Source organism: Coturnix japonica, chromosome 5 (assembly GCF_054131305.1).
Source record: "Coturnix japonica strain WE chromosome 5, WE-NBRP24, whole genome shotgun sequence".
Lineage (NCBI taxonomy): Eukaryota > Metazoa > Chordata > Aves > Galliformes > Phasianidae > Coturnix > Coturnix japonica.
Genome location: NC_140667.1, coordinates 17,634,153 through 17,644,039, shown reverse-complemented (window position 1 = coordinate 17,644,039; position 9,887 = coordinate 17,634,153). Strand labels below are relative to the sequence as shown.

Sequence of the window (9,887 nt, the reverse complement as noted above, 5' to 3'; positions counted from 1 at the left end):
TTCTAGACAACAGCCTCAAATTCCAATCACCACGGGAACGGGGGTTGTCTATCCTGGTGCTATTACCATGGCAACTACCACACCATCACCTCAGATGACATCGGATTGCTCAAGCACCTCCGCCAGCCCTGAGCCCAGCATCCCCGTCATTCAGAGCACTTATGGGATGAAGACGGACAGCGGAAGCCTTGCTGGAAACGAAATGATAAATGGAGAGGATGAAATCGAAATGTACGAGGACTATGAGGATGATCCCAAATCAGACTATAGTAGTGAAAATGAAGCCCATGAGGCAGTCAGTGCCAACTGAGGAGTGTTCACAGAATTAAAGTACTCAGACTCTTTTTTTTTCTGATGTTTTTTTTTTTTTTTTTGAAAAAAATGTTCTTAAAGAGCCTGCATGCATGTGTGGCTCCTACAGTTACATCAGCAGAATGGTCTTAAATGTTTCTTAATGTGTGAGACAGATTGTTTCCCTAATTTTTCATGAACTTGGGTTTTTCTGTTGTTTTTGTTTTTTTAAATTTAGATGAAGACATATATTAAATATCAGACATCAGGACTTGAAAACTTATATGAATCAATAGCTGTCTTACAAGTCTTACCTTTTGTCTTTTTCCTTTTGGATGCTGATAAAGGCTTAAGTTACTGTTTTAGATGGGGGTTATACATTCTCACTCAGGTATGCTGTGCCAGCCTACAGGTTGTGAATGTGTTTTTATTCTGGATTATTTTAGAAAACAAAAACTGCAGATTTCATATTGTGAACCAGAACAAGTCCGCAAGTATGCACAGCTGTGCATCATAGCTCATTTTTAAAATATTGTCTCTAAATTCCATTTTTTCCGTATGTATAGCTGAACTTCTGATGTGCCAAACTTTTCTTAACTTTTGAATCTTAACATTTAAAAAAGAGTCTTAAAGGCGACACTGTAAAGTCTTAGACAATCCTTCGGCATCTTAAAAAAAGGATATATAAAAACCTAATTTTTTTCCAGAAAATGGTGAAGTACTCAGGAATCTGGAGACAGGATATTCTTAAGTAGTGAACCTGGTTGCCATAGTGCATGTGCCCAATTGCTTTTGCCTCTTGATGCCATTAGTGTGAAGTTTTAAGTAAGCACAAAAGAGCGATCACCAGCTATGGAAGGGCCTGTCTTAGCAGTGTGAGGCCACCTTTGACTACATTCTTTACCGTTTTGCTTTTAACCCTTGCATTCAGTCTTAACACATTTTCTCTTAAATAATTTATTCATTCCAGAATGTCAAGGGTCCAAATACTTAATATTTATTTTTAAAAGTACTGTTGGTGGCATTACACTTACAATTCCTTACTGATATTATAAAGAGCTCTTTCTTTCTTCTCCCTCAAGTTACACAGGTATGTGAAAATAAAAGTGCACCAGCTACTAAAATGAACATGACATTTATGAATGAGAAATTCAATTGTTTCAATAACCGTGTGTGTTCAAGGAGTGCTTGGAAACACTCAGTTATTTGTAACACAAAATAAAGTGAGTATATTTATATGTACATACAGTACAAATGCTCTAAAAATTTGTGTTCATAGTTGTAAACCTCTATTCTTAGCTGGACAGACAAGGCAGATGTGAAATTTAAAATCCATATAGAATCTACCATGATGAATTTTTAGGGCTTGTAGAATCCTGCAGTGAATCATGGCTCCATACATCACGTTCCTGTTGTCACCTGAAGGAACTGTTTTCTATCTTGAGTATTTGTGCAATGATTTATATGTGAGACTCCTAGTGGAGGAGGGAAGGCCACAAAAATAACTGGCTTGCAAAGCTGAGAAAGTGATGCATCAAAAATATTTACTGAATATTATTCATGTGGGAATGCGAACTAGATCTTCATGTGTGTTTGTAAAGTTCTTTGGGATCTTTGGTGGCAAGATGTACCCAAAGTTTTTATTTGTATTATTACTGGAAACAATGCAATTGCTACAGAAAGGTCTAGTAAATATGCAAGAAAGATATATTCAAAGAGTAAGAGTTTGTTAATGTACAGAGAAGGAAAAGAAAAAAGAAATTGCCAATTTTTTTCTCTCTTTCGCATTCCACTCCTTTTCATGAATATATCTCCATATAAAATGCAGATTCATTGGGCCTGGTGAATACCTGTGCTGAAGATCCTCAATTCCCTCAGCTTTTACTTTAAATTGGATATGTTCAGCGCATCGGTAATAAATTCAAACTCAGGCTGAGAGGTATGAATGATCCTAGGGCAGCTCTTCCCTAAGTCTGAGGGAATCTTCCCATGAAGCTGAATGGGCTTTGCTTAGACTCCCGACAGTGAGAGGACTGTAGTACTAATGCTGGTCATCGTCATGCTATAGCACTATTGTGCAGAAATTTGTGTGAGGCACAATGATAAGATGCTGTATCTGGAGCTGCCATTTTCCTCAGAACCCCAAAAATACCTCTTAGAGCAGAGAGAGCCATTGTTGTCACTGTAGGGATCACATTTAAATGTGCAAGAACAACCCCCAAAGAAGATTGTTCAATTTACAGGACAATTTATAAAGATAATGGCATAGAAACACAATGGTCAGACTGCTCTGACCATTTTGTAATTTGGAACAAAATGCTATATTTTTAATATTTATTTAAATGTGTTCTGAGTCCATGTCTAATAAGCAATAAACCGGTCTAGCCAAGACTTTAAAGGCAAGTGCTGTGTCGTTAGCTGGTGAGCGCCCTCTTCAAGCTGGCTGAGGTACTGATAGAAAGTGTTTTTTGTTCTCACAATTGCTTGGGAATTGGAACTGTTTTTAATACATTCAGCTCAGACTGGGGGGGGGGGGGAAGGGTACCATTATTTCCTAAAAGAAATGACTATTTATTAATGTCTTACATAATTCTTATGTTAGGAGTATCTCTCCCTCCTTCCATGTCACTTTTTCTCTCACACTCTGTTTTTTTTCTGGTTTTGTTGCATTGGTAGAATGCTGTATTGCTAGTATTGTATTTTATGTAATTATTATTATTATTTTTATTTTTTTTTTTGCACAAAGGCAAACATTTAGATTAGTTGGTTAATTTTTTTAAATTTTATGACCATGCCAAAATAATATTCTGCAGGCTTGTGGAGAACAAAGGACTGTTCTTTAGGACTGAAACTTGATTTTGCTTGTAGTTCAAAAAAACACACACTCACAGATGTTGTTTCGTAAGTGTTATAAGCACTGGATATAAATGGTATTTTTTATCACTTCTGACTAATGTGAAACTGTTGTACGAAAACTACATGAACAAAAGTCATCTGTTTCGACTCGTGTGGGCCTGCCTCACAGTTGCTGGATTTGAGTCATTTTTATGTCTTGTTATTTCATTTATTTATGCAAAATACATGTATGTATGAACACTTTGTTTTAGCTCCAGCCCTGCCTCAGTGCTGATGCTCTCTGTTTTAAAGCCACATTCTTGAAAATGACTGGCTGTTCAGGAATTACCAGCTGGTAAAAATTGCATTTATTGGCTGGGGAAGTGGGAGGAACATATTTGAATTTGAGTTGTGCATATGAGCATTTTATTCTATTTATTAGCCGACATTGGCTCTAAAATGTCAGTAGAAGGAAGGACAATCATAAGGATAAAAAACAACTTTTTTACTTTATTAATCGGAGCTCAAAACAAAGTTTTTAATGAATTTACCATCTCATTTTAGATTTTTTTTTTTTTAAATTGTGTAAATATAACATAGGAAATAGAATTTTATTTTTTGTTCATGGATACTTAGTGAAGTATAAGTTATGTATTTACTTTTGTTCTATATCAGTGTATGTTGGTCCATATTAAATGCTGACAAGTCACTGTACCTCATGTAGATGCTGAATTTACAACCGCAGTGTGAGTGCAGTATTGTGAACCTGTAGCTGGGACAGCAAGATGCCTCACTTGTGCTCTCACTGATTTTTGATAGCATATCCCACAAACACAGAATACTTTTTTCTTGTTTTAGAAAGTCGATACACAAAACACACAAAATTGCAGATGCAACTGATAGGAAACACAGTTTGTTTTCTGAATCCAAGTAAAACTGATGACATGTTTTAATTCTTAAGAAGAATGGCATTTGGAAGTCTAAAGCATATCCCTGGAGAGATTATCATGAATAAGATGGCCCTTGCAATGCAATCAAGACTTAGTAATATCAAATCTTTATTTTCGACATTGAGTAAATCACACTATTCTTACATTAGGCTGTAATGTCGGGGAAAAGGTTCACACAAAACACAAGCTGGACTGTCAGAATTGCTCTTTAAATGTTGTTTTTGAGTCCCTCTTAATAACTCTGAGAAAAAATAATAACTCCATTCAGGTAATGCACAAATACAGTAATACTATTTTCTCCACAAATGAACAGCTTATTTAATTAATGCAGATACAATATATTTTCTTTTTGTAAATTAGTTAAATACTTGTTTTCAAGAGAAGAACACTCCTGAAACTGTCTGATATGAGCTAGTATTGTTCACTTCCTATTCCATGAAACAGGGTTCAGGTTTACATGGAGGTGTGACTGATGAAATTGCCTAGTTCTGGTTGATACGTGTGTTCGGGTGTCATCACTTAGTTCATGAAACTGCCTGCTGGGAATAGGTGGGATCACAATGTACTCCTAAATCAGCATACTCAGGTGCAGCACAAGGCAGGGGGAGGGTAAAGGACGGGACTGCTCGGGGTTGGGAATGCAAAACAAACAGTGGCATTGCAACGTATGCAGTCAGCTGAGGACAGTTACTGCTTTGAGCATAAACACAACCTCCGTCCAATGAAACCTGAATCATGGTCCTCTCACTGGGTTGGCTTTCTGGTTTCGTTTTTTGGTCATATCAAAGGCGTGGCATTTCAAAAATCATCTCCTAGCAAAACATACAACAAGGTTAACAACCCATCCCCCCCCCCCCCCTCCCTTAGCAAAACACTTATCTACTTGCTTAATTTTAAGCTTGTTCCTACTTCTGTGGTGGTCACGAGGACCAGTAGATCGTTGGCGTTAAGTACAGCAATCTTTGCTAATCACGGCCACAGTGTGAACAACTGCACTGGAGATGCGGCCAGCAGAATGTATGATAGAGTTCTTCATGTTTTTATGAGACGTTGATGAATGGGCTTGGACCCTAGGTGTCTTGCATGCTTTTTTAAGATTCAAGTTGGCACTTAAGCATGTTCTTTTGAAAGAATAATATTATATGACCTCATCTGATCTTTTACAAAACACTTAACTCTTTTGCTTTAAAAAACAACTTCCCCCAAGCCTTTTTTAATATGACCCATTAATATCTGTGATTTTTCTCAGATCAAACTACAATTTTGATATTCTGTAATGTCCTACTAAAGGAAGAAAAAGAAAATAAGATATAGGTATATGCAAATATATTTCATTTTAATCCATTACCCTTTTTTTAAATACCAGATTTGCTGGAAATGGTGACAAAGAAGTATTCTGAGATTTCACACGCTGGGTAAAAAGGGGGTGGGGTAGGGTGAACTGGGCTGAAGGAAAACTTATCAAATTGATATTTATGGCAATATGAAAGCTATAAAGCAACTTAGTGACATGGCTTGCTTTGTAATTTCCGCTTTCTAAAAACCACAAGTGAGGTCCTTGGTGCTCTTGGATTATGGGGAATGTGCAAATATTTAACTGTTTGTATGCTGCACATTGCAGACCTGCTAGTGTGCATTCTCCGTTTGTCTTCCTTTGTCATATGTGTTTTGCTTTCTAGAAAGCAATGTTGTTTTGGTTTTTTTTGTACCCTTCTTCAGCTTGTAGCAAAATAGAATGCTTAGCATTTATGTTCATTCATTATTGTATTTCCCATGTACAAATTTTTTTATTACATTAAGACAAGCTTATAAGCTGTTACTACATAACTTATCTTACTGTAACTCTTATTTCCTGACATTGTAATTTGTTTGTGATGTATATTGTGAGATTGTACTCTATGTTAATTTAATCAGCACAATTCACTGACATGCTGGACTGACATGCTAGCTGCTGTTTCAAATTGTAAAGTTTGTGTAGAGCTGTTGGGACAACTGAAACTCTCTTGTCTAGGTACTATGCTTTGATTCCTATAGCAACAGTGTGGGTGCAGCTCTTAATGGTGGGGGCTGCTTGTTGGACACCCACTGGCTAATTTCACAGACAGGTTTTCTTTGTAGAAATTCTATATACAATGCAGGTACCTACCTGGGCCCATGGCCGGTAATTATTTGGGCGTGTAGAGGAAAAACTAGTGTCTATTGCTGCTTTGAATATGTTTTAAAGTCTGAAAATGTAAATAGTTTATCAAAAAAAAAAAAAAAAAAAAAAAAAAAGTCTTGTACAGTCCAGTGTAAAGTTTTTAAATGAACTTAAGGGTTGCCATCACATCTCACACTCTCCTCTTGGTACAGTTGGAAAAAAAAAAAAATAAATAAAAAAAATAATTAAAAAAAAAGACAAAGGAAAAAGTTTGCTAAGGATACTGAGTTAAAAAAAAAAAAGAAAAAAATCTGCTCTCAGTTTTAAAAAAGGAATAGTTATTCTTAGCTCTGCTTCATTGCATAAACAGACTTCTTGGATTTTGTTGTGCAGTATTGACGTGAGGTAAATTAAATATTAAATAATCTTTCAGTGGTACTTTTAAGAGTCTTCTCCTCCTCTGCCTCAGTTATTAATGGAAAAGACAAAATTGAAAAACACTGTCCATATACAGTATGTTCTGGTGTACATTGGCACCTTACCTACATGTTTCGGGTGGGGGGAATTTTTTTTAATTTTTTTTTAAGTTTTTTTTTGCACAAGGTGCTTTCCTGATATGTTAAACATGTCATCTTTGGGTGATACAGTATATGCCATGATAGGGGTTTAGACCCCTCAGGGGAGTGTCTATAAGACTGCCTATTTATGCTCATTTACCTCAAGACTGTCCTCTCTACCCTTAATCTATTCACCATCACTCCATCTTTTGTACTGCTGTTGACACTTACAAATTAAAGATAAATTTTGTTTTATGAGATGTGTGTGTGACTTCTTCTATGTATTCTTTATTATTCTTTTGATATTAGCAATAATGATTGACCACGAGGAGCTGATGGACAGGGTATTCAGCTGCCCTCCTTTAAATTTAATGACTAAATCTTCCAGCTCTTGGGTTTTCCACATGCCTTCCCATCCTACAAAGGCATTTAATGGCCTCTGAAATCCATTAACACCATATGCTGAAAAAGACAAGCATGATAACCGACCTAATTTGATAATACTTCACTGTGTACCATTGGTTTTGCAAGCAGGAAGTGCTGTTGTGGTAGTAACATAATCTCAGTAGGATTTTTATAGAGCTGAAATGAGACAAAACAGTTCTCATGTTTCTTCTTTCTTTGCCTTCCCATTTTCCCCACATATAACATTAGACTAACCAAAAATGACAACAAAAACTCCTATAGTTGCCACATTGCCATGTCTGTAAACTGCTACCATTTATGTATTATGATTGGCTTTTGACATTGTAATCAGTCATGGTTCTCACAGGAGAAGAATAAATTACACAGAAGTGTACTGTACTATAATGTAACAGAACATTTTGATTGTGCATTACATCAGATTTCAGTCTAGTTTCAACTATTGCACAAACCACCCTGAAGCATCTAAGTGAGGGTAACAATTCTTACTTCCCAGGAGAGAGCATCATACATGAAGCTATTAAAAATGACGTTCTGCACTATGAATCCATGTGATGAAATTCTTCAGGGTCAGCAGTGAATGGAAGTTGGTGACCAACACATTATAATGAATATATATGTAAATATTGACATGGACTTTTAAGGATTTGGTTTCTGGTAAGCACTCAGCTAGGTACTCTGTTGAACTGCAATGCTGATGCAGGAATGATGAGGAGAAGGCAGCAAAAAAAGCTGTATTTTTGCTACTTAATGTACAACAATTTGATACAAGTTGGCAAGGGCTATACTGTGTATTTGAAGGACAGAATTATGGCACTGGAGAGCAGTCAACCCAGAGTCAAAGAGAGATGAAGCACCATGCCACTGTGACAGAATTTTACTTTTGTACAAGAAGGCTGACGTAGTGCAGTCCTCTGCTATGTATTTTCATTTTGCTCCAATTAAGTCAACTTATGGTGTTTTTTCCTCCAGCCAAGCACAACCTCTGCACAATGGCTGCAGCACCAGGATCTTCCGGAGCCCTTAGGACTCACTGTGCTTAGGGAACTTCAGGATTGCAAGGTTTGGCACCACAGTCTGTCTCCCCACTGGTTAGTCACACTGGGCTTTTCCTGTGACAATTAATTGCTCCCACAGTAACCCAATAGCAGCAGCTTGCACAGGATGGGGGCAGGGGGTGAACAGTAATTGATTTATTTCTTTAATATATGGTTTACAATAGAAAATATGAGCTCCAGGTTTTGTCTCTGAGCAGTTAATGACCAGCTGGGTTAAGGGCCTTCAAATACTGCCATTGGTCATTAACTGCCAGGAAGTATCCTTCCTGTCATCTATTATTGCTTAATTGTATCAAGACCCACTACAGTGAAGGACTGTTAAATCTGTAGATTAATTGAAATCTGACCCTTAGTCATTTTAATAATATCAAGGCCACTGCAGGTTAGCATTTGGGTTCTTGACAGTCCATAACAAATTTATTCAGAGTTGTTCTGCTTTATATTAATGCCTGCTAGATGATTGACATGGTAAACCATAATTGCCCTGTGGAAATCACAGTGGTCAGTTCTATTAAGAACTACTTAGGGTCACTTTAATTTACTTTGACATCACAGACGTTAAAAGCTTCTATACTTCTACTGAAATTTACTCAGAGGCCTGATTGCTGGTGTAGCTCATCAGGAAATGATCATTCAGTAACAGCAAAAAGCAATTATTAGAACTTTAAATAATTATCCTCAAATACTTAAGTAACAAAAGAAATGCACATTGATCATTGTTGTGGAGTTTTTATAATTTTGTTTTTGTTTTCCCACACTTCTGTTTAATTAGTTACCAGCAGGGTGTTTAAAGGAACCCACTCATCATTTTAAGTTAGATTTCAAAAACAGTGGTGTCCTCAGAATCTGTAAACATGAACTACAAAAGCCATTGGATTTCTACTCTTGCATTACTTTTACAACATCCAGATTTAATTTAATGGAAGAGGTATCTCACACTTCAGACAAGTGATGATGTTCCTTTTTAAGTCAAGCCACACAGGGCTACATTTGGAAATTGGAAATATAAACTTTGTGCTACAAACCACAAGTCCCATAGCAGGGCCCTAGCCCGCAAGGAGCTGTGCAAGCAGCAAATGGAAGGGTGACTGCCACCAAGGCCCCATGGTGGCTCTTGGTATCTTTATAGCTGCTGTATGCTCACAGCTAATTAGTTACAAATAAATAACCTACAATTGAAAACACTGTCACTGTCCTATGGATCAGATAAGTAGTCTGCCTGGCCTATTGGTTCTATGTTTAACAGTGGCAACAACAAACAGCAAAGGCCCCGGAGCATGGCCATCCTCTCAGCTTATCCTCTCATTTCCTCCAGCATTTGCAGTCCCTGCATTGGGCTGCTGATAGGTATGTCCCTTCCTGGTCAGGAATGCTGTGTAGCATTTTGGTATATGATCTTTTGCAAGATCTAGTTAGAACAACATGCTTAACTCAGAAAATCTGGGGATCAATGATCTTAATGATCAGATTACTCAATCACAATGAAATATATTTTGTTAAAACATCAGGAACAGCATCCTTGATGGAAGACTTCAACCAGTTCCCCCAGAACATCTGCAGCTGCCAGAAAACCAAAGGGTAAGTGCTGAAGCAGCCCAAAGCACACCCTTACACCATGTAAGGCACTTCTGAC

The 9,887-nt window shown here is 37.1% G+C and overlaps 1 protein-coding gene and 1 long non-coding RNA gene across 41 annotated transcripts in view; both read left to right on the top strand.

The window, feature by feature from the left end:
- Positions 1-7,031, top strand: part of SOX6 (SRY-box transcription factor 6) — a 389,870-nt gene extending 382,839 nt beyond the window's left edge. For all 40 annotated transcript variants that reach the window (XM_085548565.1, XM_032444750.2, XM_085548579.1 and 37 more), the window contains one exon: positions 7-7,031. In XM_085548565.1, the coding sequence (XP_085404691.1) occupies positions 7-310 (304 nt within the window). In that variant the 3' untranslated portion in view covers positions 311-7,031. The remainder of the gene's footprint in view (positions 1-6) is intronic.
- Positions 7,032-7,684: 653 nt separating this feature from the next.
- Positions 7,685-9,887, top strand: part of LOC107314643 (uncharacterized) — a 108,896-nt gene continuing 106,693 nt past the window's right edge. Inside the window, exons 1-2 of the long non-coding RNA XR_014946458.1 lie at positions 7,685-8,258; positions 9,763-9,832. This is a non-coding gene — a long non-coding RNA (uncharacterized LOC107314643). The remainder of the gene's footprint in view (positions 8,259-9,762; positions 9,833-9,887) is intronic.